Source organism: Aspergillus ruber (assembly GCF_000600275.1).
Source record: "Aspergillus ruber CBS 135680 unplaced genomic scaffold scaffold00040, whole genome shotgun sequence".
In the NCBI taxonomy this organism is placed as follows: Eukaryota; Fungi; Ascomycota; class Eurotiomycetes; order Eurotiales; family Aspergillaceae; genus Aspergillus; species Aspergillus ruber.
Window position 1 is genome coordinate 601 of NW_024467336.1, and position 21,428 is coordinate 22,028.

A 21,428-nucleotide genomic window follows, 5' to 3' on the forward strand; every position below is an offset into this window, starting at 1 on the left:
TCTTTCCAAAGGATGGGGGAGGTGTCTGTGGTAGAAAAATAATATCCTGAAATGAGATAGACAAAAAAAGAAAGAAAAAAAGATAGCAATCAATAAGAAGTGTCCTAAGTCATATCATGCCTTTTCGTCTCCGGTAGAAGTTGACGCGCCTCCCTGATCGGACAAACACTCACCAAGCTGAGGCATAATATCCTCAATTGTCTCCTGAATCGAATGAGGGTAGCGCGGCGTCTACTAATGTAAGTTGGATGATGGGAAAAGATTTTGATTGGGCATACCAGGTTAGACAATGTATTAAGCCACTGGTTAAGCGAAAATGAATCAAGAATATACATCTGCCCAGTTTTCCGGATACGAACAGCCACCAAGATATCAGACTCGCATTCAAGGCAGAATTCTGCTGCCTTTTTTAAAAAGACCCCTTTTACGTCTGTGCCGCTGTTGCGCCTTTGCTCGAGCGGTCTCTGAGTGACGCTTCTTTACCCACGAAGATTTCTTGGACATCATGTAGGTTCCTGGCGGGACGGAATTATTTTGAAATCTCATGATTCGAAATGTTGAGGCCTGTTAAATATCTTTACTCTGCACTGAGGATTGTTGTGGTGGTCTCAAATTGAATAGGCTTTAAGTGGCCCTGCCGATACCTTTCTGTTTCGCAGGACGGACATGGCTTTTTGTCTAGTCCAGGGACACAGTTTCAGTATTCAGACCATAGCTTTTCGATGTACTCCTAGGAATTCTCACTTTTTTGACCACCCTCACTGACTCTAGTCATGACTTCCCAATAAAACTAAGTTGGTTTCTTTTTCTCTCTGTGTTTCCATGATGCTTCTACCTCTGTAACCGGAACCTGATTTGGGGGTGATCCTTATCGCCCTAGAAAATATGTAGCTTCGCAAGGTTCGTTGGTTGAGAGATATGCCCCATATTTGATCCTCGCGCTTCCTAGCTTGTTCGAGATTTTGAATCCGACTTGGAGCAGCTTCAGAAGCTGAAGAGGTCCCAGGTGATTCACACCTGTTATGGACTTGAAAATGCTGGCTTTATAGAGCAAGAAGCCACTTAGGACAACCATTCAGTATTATCAAGTAAAGAATTTCCGTTCCGCTCCTCCTACTATCACTTTCGATCTAACTAACCATGCATTGCTTTAGAAGGAGACTGTAATATAGATGTTGCACAACCCACTCCATTCCCTACATTCGCCCTTACTTGCCCATGATCCTGAAACGTGGCAGAAGGACGGTTCAGTGGGAGCTGCTTCTGGCGCCCCGCTAACCGTCACAAAAGATACTCCATTTAATGTTGACACAGTTAGCCAGCGGCCGTAAACGGCAGCACTTGACGCCGTTTTACGAGTCTTGCTAACCGGCAGCGGTATTGGCACCGGTTGAAGCTAATCCCACGGCCTCCCCTGGTAGGCTCTTGCTAGTGCCTAGATGCCTGAGTGCCTGGCCCACGACGACAACCCATGATGCTACCACCGATGAGGACTCCTTTGTCGCTCAACTACGCCTCATTCTCCTGAGGGGAGCCAGAAACGGCTCCCCTCGCGACCATCGTCTTCGCTCCGTTTCTATAAATTCTACGGTCTTCACGATGTCCGCTCGCCTGATTCCCCTCACACCTGAGCGACTTTCACATTTGCTGAGGATCTTGAATATACTGCCCCCTCCAGCTTAAGGGAAGAAGCTTTAGATTTGGCTACTTGTTTAATCTCCTTTCTATTTAGAGCCCTCTCCTTCATAACTTCTTTCGTCGTCATGCGTTCCTCCTCCCGACGTATCGTGTCCGATGAAGAAAGCGATGCCAGCACTGACTTACCGGATGTCTTCTCAAACAATCCCTCCGACAATTCCTTCAACAGTGAGTCCGAGCCGGACAACAGTAACAACTCGAATGGTGGTTCCGACAATGACTCGATCTTGGATGAAGAGGAGGGAAGAGAGCTTCCAGCGGAATACTACCTCCAAGAGGCTGATTGTCTCGATGCCTCGCTGCTCTGACAGAAACGCTGCAGCTCAAGGACCCAAGATAAGTTGGACGAGACACGGGATTATTGGGACCGGTGAGAGGCACTAGTTTTTACACTTCGATGTCTGTGCTAATAGTTGGTCTGTCTGGCCAGGTTCTGCCGAGATGGAAAGCATGATCCTGCAGAACGTTTCCGCTGGCTCTCTGACTCAGAGGAGACGGTCCGTTTCCTGAAAACTCTCTTCTCCTGGTGATGCGATCGGCGACGGGGTAAAAGGGGACGCCGGACCCTGGGAATTCAATATAAGAGCTCGTTGCAGACTTTCTGGAAGTGGTGGTATCTGGTTTACAAGGCCGAGATTGGGCATGGACTTGGCAAGGACACCATTGTCAAGATCGAGGATGTAAGCGACCAGTTTCCTGAGGGCTTTGGTCCGGGCTGACAATTCGCAGGTGTTGGCAATCGTTGCCAAAGAGAAGAAGCTTCTCCTTGGGTGCCGACCAAAAGCCACTATGTACATTGAGGACGTGGCAGAGGGATCTATCCGGCATTTACCTGTTGTTTCGCAGGGAAAAAAAACCCCGTCCAGGCTCGGGGGAAAACCTGCGAGAGACAGATACTTGGTAGAGACAAGATTTGTGGGCGAAGGGTCAGGCAGGATTCGAACCTACAGCCTGCCTGGTGATGTGCGCACTGGCAGGCTAGCCAGACTCAGTGTCCATACCACTGAGCCACTGGCCCAACAGCATGCCAGTATCAACACCTTCGTTCGACATTATAGTGTGGGCATTCACGTGGATACTCAGGCGATCGTACAAGGTCTACCAGCCCAAAAACAACTAATGCGATTTGCGGCTTCTATGAGCCAGTCCATTGATCCTCGACGGCCCTACAAGCTGGAAAATTCCAGCGGCGTTAACGATCTCCCTCGCGTACAGATGTTGCAGGGACATGTTCATGAAAGAAAACAACTCCGGGACGAGAAGAAACGGTCCTACGAGGCTACCGAAGGGGACTTTCAACAAACTTTCGGTGATGAAAAATTCGAAAAGAGTGAGAAAAAGCTGCCGCGACGCGCTTGTCGTGAAAACAAAGGCGTAAAGAGGTGTAAGAAAGACTACATGCGTGCCGATCAGCGCTATCAACGCGCGCTACGGGAGTTGCGGAATGAGAAGCAACGGCAACGCAATTGTCTAATATAAGAATGAGCAGCCAGTGATTGACAGCGAACGGCAACTCGCTGGGAAGATGGTAGATGAGGAGGTTATGGGCGTTCTGGAGCAAACGGGGTACATGACCCCACAGCATACGATGTTGATCGACACTGTTCTGACCATGCCGGGCATGACCGTGGAAAAGGAGTATCAACGACGAATTGCCGCGATCAATGCGGTCATTGTATTCTGTGACATAGAAGAGGGTTCACCATCGCGGCGGCCGAATCTTTCCCCGAAATGTGGTGCCACGGATGCTTTGCCGGCCATGCCTGCTGCGAAGAGGCAAGCCTGCTCTCTACCTGGTGAAAGCGAGAGCGCTCTTCGTCAAGCAATCGCATCAGTTTGCATCACAGCTCCTAATGAGAGACCAAAAATCTGCTGTCTCTGTCTCGGAAATCCCAGACCTCCAGAAAATAAGCGAATGAAGGTGTATGGCACTCCTGGATCCCTTAGCCGTCGCTTTATTGATTGGCACATCAAACGCTATCCGAAGGAGATGCGGGTGAAATGTGATATCTGCGATAAGGACTTTGAGCACAAGGCAAATTTGATGAATCATGCGGAAACAGTAACTACATGGGATCGTCTCTCCCGACGTCCGCACTCGGTCCCATCTAGAGTTCCGAAAGGAATACGAATAATATGAATTTGATTCTTTCTTTTACTCTTACCCCTAGATTCTGGCCTAAATGTCGTGTAAGTGTAGGAAGGAAGAATTCAATAGAAAGATTCATGATTTCAATTCATTTGCAGACACGCTTGTAAAATACAAATTCCAAAAACACACATAACAAATGCATAAAAGTAATAACCGATCCATGCTATGCTATTCACAAAACAAAAGAACAAAACAAAAGAAAGAAAAAGAGTCAAAGCCATATCTTCATTTTCATGAATCGAGAGTGAGCATCATCAGGTTTAATGATTCTTGTTGATGTCCTCGAGGATGCTCCAGGAAGGGCCATAATCGTCACAGACCCCCAGAATGCCAGAGCATTGAACTCTGTGGTCGTCCAGTTTCCCCTTGAGTTCCCTCTTTTCATTGCCTTGCTTCTGCTCAGATGGCAGGTTCTGTGGGAGTGGGTTGTTGCCAAGAGGGACATTTCCAGTCCACGATGGTTTGGTGATAGACTCAGAAGCATCCTCTCTCTTGTTGAAATCTTCTGGTTCAGGGCTAGGCTCCCTCTTTGCAATCGCCAAACCCTCCTTCGTTGCCTCTTCAATGAACTTCGATTGCCGTTCATAGTCTGGCGACCCTGGTGGAAGCATCACCACCCTCTTTTTCTTATCGCTGTTCTCGGCTCCATCTTGGGGCTGGACCAACTCCTCACTCGGTTCGTGCTTTTCCATAAGGTATGGCACGTGGCGTTTCTGGTTGTGAAACTGATTTGCATCATCGAAGCCATATTGTCTTGCCTCAACAATCGGTCGGTCGCCCATCCTAAGAGGATACCGGAGTTCCCTCTTTTGGTTATTGGGGTTCGCTTGCTCGAACTGTGGGGCGGAACAACCATCACAATAGTTAGAACGCAAATTCGAGAGATCACTATCCAAGAGACTACCCGAGAGACGTCCAGGGTCTCTTTGCTGAATTTTGCCTTCATGTGACTCAATGGCAGGCTGATGATAATGGAAGTATTGCGTTTGTATTTGAGACCCGGGAGTTGGCTGGCTGGCAAAGGCGGTGGCAGCCGTGAGGGCAACAAGTAGGAGAGAATTGGAAGCGACCATGGTGGCTTGCTTTATTTAATGGATTGTGGTATGATGAAATGATGAATTGATGAATTGATTGATTGAGTTGTGTTTGTGTTGGATTGTATAGACTGATTGTGAGGACATTGAACATGTTTAAATAGCATTTCCTCGCCTGATACAAGGCCATTTTCATCAAATCTGTGTTACTTTGACAAGCAAAGTCTCCATCTCAAAACTAGAGTATGCCTTGACTTCATCGTGTAGTTATTGTTTAAATTAGAAACAAGCAGCGAAGTGAATGCTTTTTTTGGGGCTGAATAGAACCAAAACCGAAATGATGGGCAAGACCCGTAGGCGCAGCCGCAGTCGACAAGCAGCCTTATGCCCCTATGGCCCCAAATCCGATCCTTTTTCGCTCTGCGCCTCATCAGTTGAAACTGCGACAAGATGAGATTAGTATTTTATCATTCCTGGTCCATGCATATCCGTCAGTTTCTTTATTTAACAATGGCCAATCATGGCAATCAGTGATCTCTTCATTTTTTGCCCCGCAATCTTTCTGAAAATAAGCATTTGGACCCTTGTCATGCCGTTGGTGTCGGGTTTAGAGGGTTTTGAAATATTTTAATGAAGATGATAACGCTCAAGGCAGTCGCCCTATTTATACGTCACTTCACAAGATTTACTTGACATTTTCGAAAGAATTCTATATTTCGTTATAGTATCATTGCTTGCTCATTTTCGTCTGACTTTGAGCATGCCAATGAAAAAGCCGACTTTGCATGAACACCAACCATGATGTTAGTTGACTGGTATATTTAGAGGGTCTATCAATTACTTGCCAGAACTATAACTAAGCGCCATTGGCTGGGAAAGACCGAGAAGTTATCTGTCTCCTGACTGCGGATGAATGAGGTTCAAGCTCTATCTCTTTCTCAATAACCATCTGAGCCTGGCCCACTACCTCAGACAATGGATATAACGGGCGATCTAACTCAGCACGATGGAAGTCAATAACCAGAGCAGGATTGAGCTCTATATTCCAAATAATATTGTCTGACCGAAGGTCTTGATGAATGATCCCCAAAGAGCGGATTTCCTGGATTGATCTGAGTTTCTCGCGGCGATATACGGTCCCCTTCTTACGATCTGTGGCACTGTCGCCTCCCCAAGCCATGAGCAGCATGTGACGAATCTCTCCAGCTCCATGTAGAAAATAAATGTTTGTTAAGTTGATCGCCCCCAGAAAAACGGGCACTGCTGACCCCTGTGCTCTCTTTAGGACCTGGTATATCTCTGCTTCATGCGAAACCTCCTTCCACAGTTGAGAAGTGGTTCCTTTTCGGACCACAGTATAGCCATACGCAGCACAAGTGATCCTGAACGGCGCCCCATAAGATCCACGAGCACCGAAAGGCGTGCATTTGTGGTCCAAATCTTCGTCCAGCTGCTGTTGGAGCAACTGCACCAAGGTACCAGTATCGATACAGTGTCGGCAGCCACGTCGGTGCAGCTTGACATTTGGACAGTTTTCATCGAGTGGGCCACCCTGTTGCAGACCAAGCAGACAGCGTTGTGTGCAAAGTTGCACCGCATGTTCTTTGTATGAACCGCTTTGCACCTGTCGAGTCCCAGCTTGGCGTCCTGATCTCTGTGTGGGGGGGCATGCTATAACCTGACTGAACCCTCGCTTCCGTCCTGACGTGGCTTGGTGAGAATCAGAGTCCGAGGAGTCCATCGACTCTCTGTAATATGATGTATCCGAAGGTGCACAGCCAGCTCGAGACTGAGTGGGCATTCGACAGCCCGCTGGTGTGGGAGATTCAATGGGGGGGATGACGGCAGATACTCGAAACTCGTATATTCGGGACTTGGGAAATCAGAGACAAACCCGGAATTTGGCGGGGTCTGTCACAATTTCGCATCAGGAATCTGAGAACATGTGTGATCAAAATTCGTCTTCCATACATGTAACCGCGCCCGGGCAGCATTCCGCCATGCCTGGTCGCGAGGGGGCGAACGAAAGCTCATTAAGCAAAGACACAGCACCCCGCCAATGTCAGTATTCAGTCCCAGAAGGCTATGACCATCCCCTGCATTCGCATCCAGCTTGGGCTCGCACAGACAATAGTACAGAGTGCTTGGATCGTCATATGGGACTTGTAGAAGGACACGCGCCAAACCAATCGTCACATATGAATACTCGAGCCCCTCTTGAATCATGACATGGTACTCCTGAATGATTGCCGACCCTGCTAGCCGCTCTGCATTGTGCCTCAACTTCTCCGCTGCATCTGTTGGGATCGTGTCTGCTGGACCAGACTGCCAGAAGTTCATGGGCCGAAGTCCTGTCCGGAGACTTTCTACGGAAAGCTTGTGAGGTGGCTTATACTCGACCGTAGTGAGAAGAGAGTTCGTAGAACCATCAACTCGGTGAATGCAGAATTGATCAGGTCTGGGTCGCTGGGGGTTCGATGCTTCCGACTGGCCATCTTCGTCCTCATCCAGAACATTAGTATGATTATCGAACTGAATTCCACTGCCAAGCTGAAACTCGCGTCGCGCGTCAGGTATTTCACACAGTTTCTCAATTACATCATGCACATGATCCTCCACGGCAAATCGTTCATAACTCTTCAAATCCTGCTCACTACTGAGTGGCCGCCGGCCGAGGCCTTCGAGCTCAACAAGAGAGGAGAACAGTTGCGGTGCATCGTCCGCGGGCTGTAAATACCGACACACTTCTAGGCTTATTCCCCACCACCTGGTCGGTTTATTCCCGCACGAGAAGCGGTTTCGGATCCAGAACACCGTACAGACATGAGAAAAGGGGTAGGGCATCGAAGAAAGCGTAGAGGATATGACTTCCTTCGGGTATCCGAGCTCAATCTGAACGACCCCCTCACGAACACGCAGAACCCTCAACTCCCATCACAAATGAAGAGCTACGCGACTGATCCTGCCTGCCGTGGTCAATGATACTGCACTAGAGCGTAGTGGACGGATAGGATACCAACAAAGGCACCGTACAAATCCGACAGAGTTAGACATCACATCGGCGACTCCATAAACCCACTCAGGGATCAGGAGGACTTTCCTGAAACAGGGCAATCATCGGATAACGCGGCATCTCTCGAGGGGGCAGTGATCTGGGCCAGCGCCTGGGTAAAGGGAAGATAGAGAAGTGAAAATGCGTCGTCCGTCGAGGGGACGTACCGGGGCTTATATAGATGCGTTGAAACGGCAGGCGGGCGGGTAAAAGCGGCCAATGATTCTTTTCCTGAATCCTGATTTAATTTATGGGCGCTAGATTGTTTATGAATATGAATAGTGTTTTAAGGCACCATGCTACGCTATTGTAGTTGACATAATCCAAATTTTGGACAATCCATGAAACATAAGGGCACTGTTCTCGTGCTGAGTCACTTATCAGGGGCGAGGGGATCTGTTTGTGGTTATGTGCAGATGCCAAGTAGTTCAGTTTTTGAAGTGGGAAGAGGATAGCCAATAATTAGTTGATGTAGCCATTGGGTGATGGCTCACTCTCTATAGTGCACTCACCCGGGCTCACCTCTAGTCGCGCGACCAGCAAGCGGCATCACCCTCTAACTCACCCAGGAGGCACCCACTGAACTATTGACCGAAGTTAAGCCACACGCCGGCCGGTTAGTAGTTGGGTGGGTGACCACCAGCGAATCCCGGCTGTTGTATGTTTTTGTTTGTTTTTGCGAGTGAAGCGTATCTTTCTGTTTTTCTGAGTGAAGATAAATTTGGCACCTTATTGTATTAATTTATGGGATCACGTCTGTTTCTCACGGGTTGGTGGGGATATCATTTCCTCATGTTGATTCTGCCTATAAATATGTAGAACCCATAAGAAAGTTCCATTATCCTGGTTGAGCCCACGGCAAATTAAACATGGCCTATTAGTTATGTTGACTGTTTATTTACTTCGTCTTCTTGATCTTCCACTTCCTCTTGTCAAAAGCTGTAGCCCAGCTACCTATAACTAGATGTAGCATACAAAAGAACTCGTTGAAGAAATGTGTACGGAGCGGCAGCTATCTGAGAAGATGGCCAGATTGTCACGGTGGTCTCGTTCATCCATGGGCCCACTTTCTGAATAGCTTCAATCCGAGAGATGTCGAGACGTCTCGAGGTACTTAGTAGGGTCTAACCCTTTACACCTCTGCGGACAAGAAGTCCTGGCACTAAGTGCATGCATGTGGAAAACCATATCATGAACAACCCTATTCTTCTGGTTTATATACTCATCCACACTCCTCAATCGAACTATGGAATCGCTATTTATACTATGCGTTCATATTTTACTCTGCCAAGGGGGGCCTGTAGTTTTAAATGAAGACCCGAATTCCCTGTTCCATGCCCGTGCCTCCCCTACGTCGCCATGGTTGTCGAACGCACCGGGGAGGTGACCTCAACTACCTTTCTTTGATTGTGACTACAATGACTGCGCCAGGCTTTATTCACCCAATGACATCGAGAATGACTCGGTTGGATTGGTGTTCGACATGGCCACCAACAAAGCTGCCTTGATTGGTTGCATGTATAACCGAATGTGTTTGGGTGACCCTCGACGAGATTCTCGAGGCATGGCTGAACTACATCCGAGATAAGACACGTACGAGTTGCTTGGTCCCAGCAATGGGTCCTCCAGACGCAGGCGACCCTGATGAGAACGGAGGTGTGTAATACATTTTTGAAGGTAACTGACAGTATTCTAAGAAGCCCTTAAAGTGGCAGACCAGGCCCCTTACACCCATCCGTCTTCCCAAAATACCAATTATGAGCCGGAAAAGCTGTCAACGATGGCGGCCCCGTCCCCGTATTCCCCTGGAAGTTGACCTCGCCTTCCAACACCTCAATATCTCCAGTGTGAACGGTAGCATTGGTGGCGGAGCTGATATAATACTCCGGACTGACATGCACATAACCCATACTCAGCAAGGGCAGCTTAGGTACGGGGTCGTCGATATGTGAGAATCGATAGTTGCCATCCTGCGCTGTGATGTGTTTGGCTAGGGCGGGGTTAGCCACGCGTGGTGAGGCATAGGCGTATAATTTGGCTGAGGGGTGGCCTTTGGTCCGGATATCAGCTGCGGCGAGTGTGGCTACTGCGGCTCCCAGGCTGTGGCCTACTACGACCACTTCATAATCAGGGTGTTCGGACACGGTGTGATTCAAAGTCTCCATGATAGAGTCACGGACTAGGATCCATGAACTCCAGAAGCCAAGTTCCGCGAGGCACCCGTCGCAAAGCTTTGGGTCGGTGTAGATAAAGGTCGCGTCGGCTATCCAGTTGCGCACCGAGTACGAGCCACGGAAGGCGACGACGATTGCCTTGGTAGTTGAGTCTAGTGCGACGAAGCCGGAGGTATCGGTGATGGTGGTACTTTGTACGTTAGTATGCAGACAACGTTACCCGTGAGAGATGCCTTACTTGGAAAAATCGTATAGGATCTCTGTATCGGCCTGTTCAACCTGGGGACAGTTGTTTGCCCAACAAGTCAACTTGTCTCCAGTTTTGGCGACATAGTTGTCGTGACAATATGATGCTGCAGCATACTCGACCCAGAAGTCGAATTGCGATAACTCATCGGCTGGGACATCTAGAGATGTGAGCAATGCGCAAGAAAAAGAATGGGAGTTCATACCTCGTGCCTGCGGGTTCAATGGAATCGCATGGCTGCACACCGCCAGGAACGATAGGATGGCCGGAGACAGATGCATTTTGTGTATTGTTCTTAAACCGGGACATTATGGTATGAGTTGGGCACTCGAACGCCTTTATACCATCCCAATGCGATTGCAATGCTGCATGTGAAATGGTTCTGCAACCAGCCAGCCACACCTGGTGCTTGCAAAAGGATAAACATTCCTGGCTGCCATTGGACCACCATTCAGCTAAGCAATGCATTTACCTAGGCATATTGAGGAATTTTCAGCTCCATGTGACCAAATACCGACAATCTTTCGTAAATAGGCAGTGAAGATCGGGATTGTGGGGTTGGAAGGGCATTAGTGTCCGGGCATACCGATGAACACGGACCACAGCTGAGGTTCAGGTAATGATTCCTTCCTCTTTCTCTGGCAATCGGTCCGGTTGTCGGACTCGCCGTAGCCGTGTTGCGACATTACTACTCTGTAACTACAAGTATGCATTGGGTCATCTTGAATTCCGTCTCATAGAACTGCACTCTACCCCGTACGGGACTATGTGGAATATCGGGACTCTGGGGTTGAGAAAACACCGATGAAACCCCGGTAAGCAGACAAAACCGCCCACTTGGATACCCTTGGTTCATGATCTAGGACGATCAATTACTCTGCTAAGGACTGACCCCGGCCCCGAGTACGGAGTACATCGGAACGCGTCACGTCAACAGAAAGATTTGGGTATGGCAGAAAATTTTTATCTAACGGTTCTATCGCTATCCGTACCGAAGCAAAAAAGATATCCTTGGAAACAATAACAATATCATACACAATGAGCAACACTAAATCGGTTCCTCCCTCGGCTCAACCAACATCTCATTAACGGAAACATGTTCCGGCTGAATCAAAGCGTGGACAATCGAATTCGCAATATCTGACGGATCAAGGATCTTAGCCCCAGACTCCCCTCCATATTTCTCCACAGCTTCGGTATCCGTTGACATGCCCAATAGATCCGTGGCCGTGTTCCCCGGTTGAATGCTCGTGACGCGCAATCCCGTCCCCGCGGTCTCAAGACGGAGGGCTTGCAGCGTGGCTTCGACGAAGAACTTGCTAGCCGAGTACACGCCCAGACCAGGGAAGACCTTCCGGCCTGCGTCGGAGGAAATAGCAACGATGTGGCCACGGCCGCGCGAGACCATACCCGGCACGGTCGGGGCCAAGGCATTCAGGAGACCCTTGCAGTTGACATCGACGGTGCGCGCCCACTCGTCTGTCTGCGTGTTGGCCATCAGCGTGAAGTACATGACACCGGCGCAGGCGACGAGGATATCGACCGGGCCACCAAGCTCCTCACTTGCAGCCTGGACGAGGGCCTCGGTGTGTGTGGGGTTTGTGACGTCGGTAGAGCGGATGATGCACTTGGCGTCGTGGACTTCGGATTGGACTCTTCGCTTGACGGATTCCAGCGCGTCGAGGCGTCGGGCGCCCAGTGCGACGGCACAGCCCTGTTTGGCGAGAGCGACTGCTACCGCGGCGCCGATGCCCGACGATGCACCTGTCACCACGGCGACCTGGCCGCTGAGGGGCCCTCTGGAGATGGGCTTTGTGGAACGGTTGAGAGCATGCTGGCGAGAGGGGGGTTTGGAGAACCATCCTCGCGCGAACCAGTGCCGGGTATAGGTTTCCAGCAGGTCACTGTCGACCTTTGGTCGTTCGATGACCGCGCGGAAAGGCTTGGTTAGGGCGTTGTCGAGGACGACAATGTCGCGCAGGAACTCGACAGTCGGCATGCCGCTGCGAAGGATGTCGACGGTGAACGCGCCGTCGCCGCCCTTCGCAGAGCCTCGTTTCTCATACCAGAGAGCCACCCATTCGTCCCACGGGAGGAGCTGTGTAGGATAGCCAAGCTCGTTCAGGTTCTCAAAAACGGAGCGAGTAGGGACCGGATCGGGGTCACCAAGGTGAAAGACCGGCTGTGTGGCCTGAGTCTGACCTGCGAGGTGGACGATGGCCTTGCTGACATAGTCCACGGGGGTCATCTCCGCACGCCAGCCATCCACGTCGGGGGCGTAGCCGAGCTTGATCGACTCCACGATCAGTGCGGTAAGCAGATCCCACGCGTTGGCCGCGCCCGTGGTGCTGTGGCCACTGATGGTACCGCATCGGTGGATTTTAACCGGCAGCCCGCGCTGGCCAGCCTTGAGCGCGAGTTGCTCGGCAACCCACTTGGTCTGGCCATAGCCGTCAAGCAGCTTCGTTGGGACCTCGTCCACGGCCAGCGTGTCATCCTCGGTCCAACCGCTCTGCCCAGACGGTGGCAAAACACCATTGGTGGAAATGTACTGCACCGTCGCGCCGCCCTTGGCCGACAGGCGAAGAACCTCCCTGGTTCCACCGACATTGGCCCCGCGCAGCGCAGCATACGGGTAGACCAGGTTCACGGTGGCTCCGGCATGCACGATAACCTGCACACGACCCGCGAGGTCATCGAAGGCCTGAGGCGACAGACCGAATCGGGCTCTGGAGAGGTTTCCGGGGAGCACCTCGACGCGCTCCATGATCGAGTCGCGCCACAGGCCCAGGTCCAACAGGTTCCGGCGGATACGAGCGACTCCTCCAGCCTGGTCGTCATCTTCCGGGTCGTTGAACCGCACCAGACAGATAATACGAGCCGAGGTGTTTTCCAACAGGTCGTTCAGCAAGAAGGCACCCAAAAACCCGGTCACACCGGTCAGAAGCACCGTTTCGGCTGTAGCGATCGATGTGATTTTAGCGTCCGACGAGGGTTTGATATCGTCATCCAGGGTAGCATCAGAAAGCAGGACCGCCGGGAGATCTGCTTGCACCGCTGCGGTGTGTCCGTCCCTGACTGCACGCACAGTTTCCAGGTGGCCAGTAAGGGTCGAGTTGTCTGCGAGACGAGGAATAGGCACACGGAAGCCGAAATGTCTGGAGAGCCTTGCGGACAGATCCGCCAGGGACAAGGAATGTCCACCTAAATCAAAGAAGTTGTCTTCGGGCTTCAGCAGGGCCTTTGACGTTTTCAGGACAGCTGCCCAGATCGCTGCAACGTCAGTAATACCAATGGGATCTTTTGGCGTGGCGCTGCCGCTGGCGCTGCCGCTGCGGGGTGGGGGAAGGCTCTTGAGATCGACCTTGCCGGAGACATCGTTGGTAGGGATTTCCTCCATGGCAACCCACAGCGCTGGAATCATGTAATGAGCGAGATATGGCTCGAGGACACGGCGCGCGGCGGGGCTGTGACCGGTCTCGTTGATCTCGACCGCCGGGCGCTCGTCCCCAGAAGCCTCCTTATCGAGGACAATGTACGCAACCAGCTGCCGGTCCAGGCCGTCGCCATGGGCAATCACTGCGCAGTGGCTGACAGCCAGGTACTGACAAATCTCACTTTCCACCTTGGCCGGTACGACGGAATAGCCGCGGAGCTTGATCATTGCGCCCACTCGACCGGTGATTTCGAGAAGTCCCGAAGGTAGCTTTCGCGCCCGATCGCCGGTCCTGTACATGCGAGCGCCGGGGGTGGCCTCGAACCGGTCGGATGTGAACGCCTTGGCGGTTGTCTCGGGGAGGTTCAGGTACTCCCGCGCCAGGAGCGCGCCTCCGATGTAGAGTTCTCCAGATATCCCCTCCTCGACCTCTTGTCCACTCTCGTCCAGAATATAAGTGTGTGTGGGGTCCATCGGCGGGCCCACGGGGCAGTACAGGGATTCGACGTCCATCATCTCGCGGATATCTCCGCATGCAATCTCATGCGTTTCGCAGGCACTGTAGCAGTTGAGCAGACGGGTGCTGGGGAGAGCCTTGATGGCGCGACGGGCCAGATCTGTCGTCACGACCTCACCGTTCAGCCATAACGTTCGCAGGTCGGGAAGACGAGTTTCAATGTGCGGGTAGCGGGAGAGAATGGTGGTCAGGAGGGTAGGAGTCATGAGCGTCTCCGTCACCCGTCTGCACGCGAGCAGGTCCACCAGCGCAGCCGGGTCGTAGCTCACATCGTCGGGGACGGCAACGACGGTGGCACCTCGCAACAGCGGACGCAGCATCTCCCAGATGAAGAACACATTGCACGCGACCCGGTCCCCAGGCTGCTGATCCTGCACGGCAAACCTCAGGTCGTACGAGAGCACGGGGGCGCGCTGCGGATTGGCAATGCCCTTCGGCTTGCCCGTAGTCCCCGACGTGTAAGACACAAAGGACAGGCGGTCCAGGTCATCACCGGCCGGTAAGGGAGCGGGCGCCTTGGCGTGGCCGTTAGCATCGGCCGCGGGCTCATCGACTGTGATCAGCGGGATGTGACTAGCTTTGATCTTATGGGCATCGGGCCGATGGGTGATCACGACCGCGGGGTTGGCGTCTTCCAGGACATCGGCCAGCAAGCCTGCGGGGTAAGCCAACTCCAGCACCAAGAATGCGCCTCCGGCACGCAGGGCAGCCAAGCAAGCGATCACGTAATGGGCGCTGCGAGGCAGAAGTACTCCCACGAGAGTATCCCGGCTGACTCCATACGCGCGCAGGCGGCTGGCAAGAGCATCGACCTCGGTGTCTAGCTCGCCATAGGTATACTTCGTGGACTCATCCTCCAAAGCAACGGCATTGGGGGTGGCCTGGACCTGCCGTTTAAAGAGCGTGGGTAGGTCTTGAGTAATGTCCAAGACGGTCATTTTGCTTCATTGACGGAGGATGGATAGAGGGACTGACGGGAACTGCCAGGAAGAACGGAACAAAGAAAAGAGTTTGCACTGCGGCGCCTATCGCGTCAGAAACCACCGGACGCTCTGGGAGCATTTTGTTGAGAGAACCTAACCAGGAACAGCGAATCCTTCGCGCATTGTAATAATATAGCCTTGATAGGAAATCCAGTCCCTGCCATTCCCCGCTCTCGTATAAATTCCCAACATTTTTGTGCCCTTTTTTGCCATCCGACATAGGACTATTCTTAGGGACACCGGCAAATTCTAATACTAATAACCTTTCCTTGGTTGCTTTTGGCCGATGTTATTCGACGTTATTATGTGGTTCTGACATGTGATATTCGTCTTATCTCCCGCTTCCCCGCGGCCGGGGCAGGGTCGGCCGTTGTGTTATGCTGTGGCACAGTGTACTGAGTACAGAGTACTGACACGTACCTTGTGCTTCTGTCCGATACTCGGGGTGACAGACGGAATTGTTGGTGCACGGCTTTGCGCCCGGCTTCGCACCCGGCTTTGCACCACGGCTATGCATCCTGTGTACATAGTTGTTCTGAAATATGTAACAACTGTTGTCTAACTCGCTCCCGGCATCCGCATGTGCAGAATATATATTCGGATAGCATTCGGCAGTGAACTTCTCTGCTTGCGAGCACAAGTAGTTGAATATAGTTATAATGTGTTATTCAGACTCATACCCCACTAGTACTGCCCAATTGTTTCTTGTCATGATTCTGATGGAGTTTATTATGTTCACTAGTTGGTTATGTTTTTCTCCAAAGAGTGAGCTAGCACATACGACCATAGGGTGTGGAGAACAGGGCTTCCCGTCCGCTCAGCCGTACTTAAGCCACACGCCGGCCGGTTAGTAGTTGGGTGGGTGACCACCAGCGAATCCCGGCTGTTGTATGTTTTTGTTTTTGCTCGTTTTATTCAATTTTTCCTTTCTATTTTTGCTTGTGCTTTCCAAGAGAACACACCAATGGTGGTTGCCAGCTGTCCCTTGTTGTAGAGTCGCGACTTATCAGGTTTGATTTGACTCAAAACCGCCAAGTCTTAGGTTCAGGTCCAAGATCTTGTGGTCGCGATCCAAGTTCGGAATCTTTAGCCAAACCTGTCATGTTCAACTCATTTATCAGGCTCCACAAACAGTATGCGTATCGAAATGCATATGGTTACCCGAGAATCCCCAGCAATCCCCTACCACACGGATAGCGAAGGCGCCCAGGCGTTGGCATCAACAGGGGAAACGAAGTGTTCAAAGCATAGACATACGCTATCATCATACACGAGACCGACAATCGTTAGCCCTGGTTAGCGTCGAGGAAATCCGCTCCCAGGGTAATCCGGCTGATGGTACGGGTCAATAGCCGTAGTCGACAAATTATTCCATCCGGGAGCCATTGGAGTATGGACAACCTGTTCACTAATGAGCAATGCAATTGCCGACGAAACCAATATCGAGGCCGCTAACATACCCCGGGCAATAGCGTTAATACAAATTTCGCTCGCAGCGTAGAACTTTGCATACTGGCCCATCAGCCAGTAGGTGGCGGGCATCGTTTGGAGAGGAAAACCCAACCATTTTTGTGAAACCCAGAACCATTAAAAAGACCCCTTACCCGTCAGGAGAATTTGAATTTCCGCCCTAAAGCTTACCATGTTTGAAACATATGCTGGAAATGGCTGCCAAGCCGCCGAAGCCGTCACTCCCAAGTAGACTGCGGCAAATCCGCAAATTTGCAGATGCAGATGGCAAAATGGCATCTGCGTTTGCGAATTTGCCGCGTCTACTTACAGGTAGATATCGCCAAAATTCGCAAATGGGTCGAAACTCTCGACTAGACTGCAGCAAATCCGCAGACGCGGATGCCATTTCGCCATCCACATCCGCAAATTTGCGGATTTGCCGCAGTCTACTCCCAAGCCAGGGGAAACATTGATGATGACGCCTTGACCACGAAGGTTGCCTCGCAATCTGTGCAAGATCAACAACGGTAAGAAGACAGATCAACAGTAAGGCTTGAGGGCTTATTAAATACTCCTGAACCAGCACCTGGCGAATAAAAGCTCCCTGTGATAGCCAAATGCCTGTCTGACTGACAGCGATTATCAGATGCCAAGTATCCAAAGAGACCTCGTGGGTAGGCTCTCCTGGATCAGTAATCCAGCGCAGTTGACACAGATATCAGTCCAGTCAAACTCGCGACTGCCCGCTGGACCGCATTCTGCAAGCAGGCCTCGTCGGTCATGTCTACACTCAATTTCAGGAGTTCAATTTGGGGATAGTTCTCTGAGAAATGCTTGGCGATAAGCTCGAGGCTCTCAAGATTGATATCTGCCAGTGCTAGCCCTGAAATCCCGTTTTCGGCGATTTTTCGGGTCGTCCCTATCCTATTCTTGATTTCTCATGATTAAACCAGTCAAGCAACGCCAAACACACTGCTATACCAAGGCCTCTGTACCTGAACCTGCTCCTGCGATAAAAAATACTCCTTCTAGTTGAGATGCCATGGTGATCGAATTGAAATACTAAAGTATTATTTATCAGTAGTTTGGGTAGGAGACGAGGTAGAAGATATCTGATAATCTCACGGTTTCTCAGAGTGGCCTGCGGCTTTGAAAACATTACAACAATAAGCTCCGAATGCTGTGAGTTCTATAAGGGCTTACTGATTAATGATGGCAATGTACAAAACAAGAGAACACAGCAACTCTGGAATGAAGAGAGGTCCACCGCATATGCAGAGATGCAATTCGGGCGTCGTTGAGAACAACGAGAGTGTTCGGTGTCTTGACGGAGCTGATAGGACCTGGTATCCTTATAATCGGGAATTAATGCTTCAGTTGAAGAACTAGACATACTGAACAAATATTTGCATTTCAACCAGTGTCCCCATTTTTTGCAGCCATGCGGCGGCAAATCCAGCAGATTTTTGATTAGAGAAAGCCCCTGGTCAAGAGGGTATGGAGGGGCCGCACTATCTTTAAGTAGGTGAAATAGCTTTTTGGCATCGGGGGCCAGAAATACCGCTAGGATAGTAAGACAAAACAAAGCAGCCGTGATGATGTACTTTGCCACAATTTCTTGTCATTTGCCCCCAATCGAAACTGAACTATTGGAAAACAAGAAGCCTCATTACAGTGAAGGAAAGAAATCAATTTTATAGTAGCCAAGATTATTGAGAAATAGGACGCAGCGTGCCTTGTTCGTGGTCTATGGTGCCATCTATCTCCCTTATCCAGCTGCCATTATCAGACAAACCCGCCTAATTCCCGATATCAATCCGGTGCTTGGTAAACTCCAGCTTACTAGCGCCGTGGCCGGATTTTGTACCTTCATGGTCTTAGGGGCACTCTAGAAATCTTGACTTTCTGTAACTACGGCCCGCAGCTGACACAATTGATCCATGATATCTTCTGGGTGAGCCTGCTGATCACATGGCCTATTTTCTGGGTGCAGCGGTAGACGGCTGCCTGGGCCGTTTTCTCAGAAACTAGCCCTGATCCAGTCTTCCTAAAAGCCATGGGGTGGGCTAATTTAATCACACCCATTGCCTCTGCTTTGGGCTCTGATGTTCACATGCATCATCCTGGGCCGTTCGCCTAGAATAGTGGCCCTGTTTTTTTTTTTTTTTTTTTTTTTTTTTTTTTTTTTTTTTTTTTTTTTTTTTTTTTTTTTTTTTTTTTTTTTTTTTTTGGCCTACTCTTATCTTTTTCAGGCTAAACATCAATTGTACCTGCTGATATATTACGCAGAATATTCGACGGAAGCGCTTTCTCCAGTATTATGGAGGATCTGTCTTCATTGCGTTCAATCGGCCTGGGTGACTAGTCTGACGTATCTATGTGATACTGTAAGGATGGCAGTGAGATGGGCTTTGATATGTCTTAAGCGAGAAAGAGATATCTGGAAGGAACTTTTCTAATCTAATTTTGATCAGGTGAACACAGGATACAAGGCTTGGCCATGTATCCATCTGCGGCTGCCACCCAGTTCTTGCGTGCAAAGAAGCTCGGACTTAGATAAATGGAGAGCTCGGTCCCATCTTTGCGCGGCGCAAGACTGATCCTAGACATTTCAGGTTAGCTTCACTCGTATTCCGGTCAATTAATTTATAAGGTAAACCCATATGCATGCACTTGTATATACATACTCAGAAATAAAATTCGTTGGCTTAGCTGCATTGGCAAGGACTCTTAATCACATTAGTACAACGAAACAGCACAAAGCTAGAATCTAAAAGTATTTGGCTCACTTCAGAATAGATGAATCCGCAGCTAAGTTGCAGTGACGGAGTAATTGGGCGACAATGAAAGAGTCCGGGCGTGGGATTTCCTGACACAAAACATAGAGCTTGCTGGAGAGGCTCTGGCGCAATCCACTCGCTCCATTGGCAGTTGGGGAAGGCGAGAAAGAGGAAGCCGTCAGCTCATGCAGAATTAGGCAAAACTCTGGACCTGCTTCTGGTCGCGATTTTGCCCATTCGTCTGGGTTTGTAGTTAGAGATGTCCATAGATCGCGGCATGTAGATCGGAAATCATTAGGACATGCGACAGAACCATTGAGATTGAGGTGTTCCTCCCAGGCATTAAAGTTCTTCTGGCCGTTAAAACGACAGCGCATGTATATTTTAATCCGTGGTACTGGGAATGCCGTTGCGTCAATTGATATCATGCGCGGCGTGAGACATGGTCGCGTATTCGAAACCATGATTCCTGAAAGATTTAAGATGCAAAAAACTCATGAACAGGGCCGCAAGCTGTGAAGATGCTGTCCATTAACTCCAGGGCTCCAGGGACATCAAGGCACGATGGGAGTCGCCAGTAGAATTTGCCGCTGGCTATCATTCGCTTCAAATCGAAACCCACAAACGCAGATGAGGAACCGCATTGGAGGCAACCACCCTGAGGATGCAATCTGGGCTCTAAATTATATAGGTATTTTGAAACAGCCTTCCAGATTTCTGGTAACAAGTGTAGTGTCAAATTCGAGGATTCATCCTCAGCGACCTTTTGTAGACTATCGACAAGATGCAGAGTCTGTGCAAGTGATGCTGTGCGTGTTCTCTCCGCATTGAACAGTATAATATTATTGATGAATCGCACAATAGGTTTTCCTTGTTGCTTTCGCTCTTTCCAGCACAGACTCAACTCAAATGGTGTCAAGTCTTTGGTCATGGCGGAAGGATATTGTGGCTGATAATTCCCAGAGCCCAAACTCAATGGACCAGGACCAAGATGAGGGCCGATGGTGTCCATAAAGAAGTCTATATACATGCCTATCTCTTTGGCAGTATAGGTGTTTGTATGCACGAGAGCATTTTCCAAATACGTCACCAGAAGCTGGCTCCATTTTGGATCTTCAGATGGAATAAAGGAGTCAGAATTTGTGAGCTGGTCATGTGGTTAAGTATAGATGTTTAACCAGGGCAATGTAGAGGAACTCACTAATTCAATAAGACCGTCACAGTTTTCCATCTTCAAATTTACCGGAATATAGAAAAGAGCAGGTTTGGGCAGCACTGTAGAATAATTTCCATGCAGCTAGAAAAAATACAGCAATCGAAATTATCTAGTCTTCGAATCTATGTACTTGGGCCTCAGCTGTCAGCTCTTTAACCGATAACTGATTCCCTGGGCATGTCCGCATAAGGGGATCTATACGAATTTACCTGTTTTACCAGTGATACAGATACCTGAGTACCACTTGCCTTGGTTACTGCTGTATTAGAATTATTCGTGTTTGCAAAACAGAAAAAAAGGGGTAATTTGACATAGAATTTCCAGATATAGTAAATGAAACAAATCCAACCTCATTGCTGTCTCCTAACTCACAATGCCAACCATGCTTCCAGGCCTGGGGCTTCCCAAAATCGCAATGGTTCATCTTATAGTAGCAAGAGGCTGTTCACGCCAAGACATGGGGGTTGTGAATTATTGTAAGTAGTCAATGGGCAAGTGGCCACCAAGCAGAAGACTTGCAAACACCCGTGGTACAAGCCATATATTTCTCTTAGTTTGTAATAACTAACACATACGACCATAGGGTGTGGAAAACAGGGCTTCCCGTCCGCTCAGCCGTACTTAAGCCACACGCCGGCCGGTTAGTAGTTGGGTGGGTGACCACCAGCGAATCCCGGCTGTTGTATG

General features: G+C 50.0%; 6 protein-coding genes across 6 annotated transcripts; 1 reads left to right on the forward strand and 5 right to left on the reverse strand.

The window, feature by feature from the left end:
- Positions 1-1,763: 1,763 nt before the first annotated feature.
- On the forward strand, positions 1,764-3,838 carry EURHEDRAFT_381440 (uncharacterized protein; the record flags this gene model as incomplete). Its single annotated transcript, XM_040779414.1, has 5 exons — positions 1,764-1,983; positions 2,129-2,195; positions 2,252-2,378; positions 2,428-3,072; positions 3,188-3,838. The coding sequence occupies 5 exons, from the start codon at positions 1,764-1,766 to the stop codon at positions 3,836-3,838; spliced, it is 1,710 nt and encodes a 569-aa protein (XP_040634641.1).
- Positions 3,839-3,923: 85 nt separating this feature from the next.
- Positions 3,924-5,302, reverse strand: EURHEDRAFT_416866 (uncharacterized protein). The gene has a single exon (XM_040783074.1). It carries the CDS (start codon positions 4,921-4,923, stop codon positions 4,111-4,113), a length of 813 nt encoding a protein of 270 aa, XP_040634642.1. The 5' UTR covers positions 4,924-5,302; the 3' UTR covers positions 3,924-4,110.
- A 386-nt stretch (positions 5,303-5,688) lies between these two features.
- EURHEDRAFT_518721 (uncharacterized protein) lies at positions 5,689-7,728 on the reverse strand (the record flags this gene model as incomplete). The annotated part of the gene is made up of 5 exons (XM_040786710.1): positions 5,689-5,714; positions 5,742-5,754; positions 5,852-6,696; positions 6,828-7,636; positions 7,673-7,728. 5 exons carry the CDS (start codon positions 7,726-7,728, stop codon positions 5,689-5,691), a joined length of 1,749 nt encoding a protein of 582 aa, XP_040634643.1.
- A 1,911-nt stretch (positions 7,729-9,639) lies between these two features.
- Positions 9,640-11,043, reverse strand: EURHEDRAFT_389890 (lipase family protein; the record flags this gene model as incomplete). Its single annotated transcript, XM_040779801.1, has 3 exons — positions 9,640-10,300; positions 10,349-10,517; positions 10,944-11,043. The coding sequence occupies 3 exons, from the start codon at positions 11,041-11,043 to the stop codon at positions 9,640-9,642; spliced, it is 930 nt and encodes a 309-aa protein (XP_040634644.1).
- Positions 11,044-11,073: 30 nt separating this feature from the next.
- EURHEDRAFT_416869 (putative NRPS-like enzyme) lies at positions 11,074-15,462 on the reverse strand. The gene has a single exon (XM_040783075.1). It carries the CDS (start codon positions 15,246-15,248, stop codon positions 11,406-11,408), a length of 3,843 nt encoding a protein of 1,280 aa, XP_040634645.1. The 5' UTR covers positions 15,249-15,462; the 3' UTR covers positions 11,074-11,405.
- A 3,743-nt stretch (positions 15,463-19,205) lies between these two features.
- EURHEDRAFT_518724 (uncharacterized protein) lies at positions 19,206-21,165 on the reverse strand (the record flags this gene model as incomplete). The annotated part of the gene is made up of 5 exons (XM_040786711.1): positions 19,206-19,347; positions 19,433-19,474; positions 19,535-19,878; positions 20,028-20,638; positions 21,114-21,165. The coding sequence occupies 5 exons, from the start codon at positions 21,163-21,165 to the stop codon at positions 19,206-19,208; spliced, it is 1,191 nt and encodes a 396-aa protein (XP_040634646.1).
- Positions 21,166-21,428: the final 263 nt, after the last annotated feature.

What these genes read in the sequence shown, in the direction of transcription:
- EURHEDRAFT_416866 (XM_040783074.1), bottom strand. Translation starts at nt 4,923, where the DNA reads ATGGTCGCTTCCAATTCTCTCCTACTTGTTGCCCTCACGGCTGCCACC.
- EURHEDRAFT_416869 (XM_040783075.1), bottom strand. Translation starts at nt 15,248, where the DNA reads ATGACCGTCTTGGACATTACTCAAGACCTACCCACGCTCTTTAAACGG.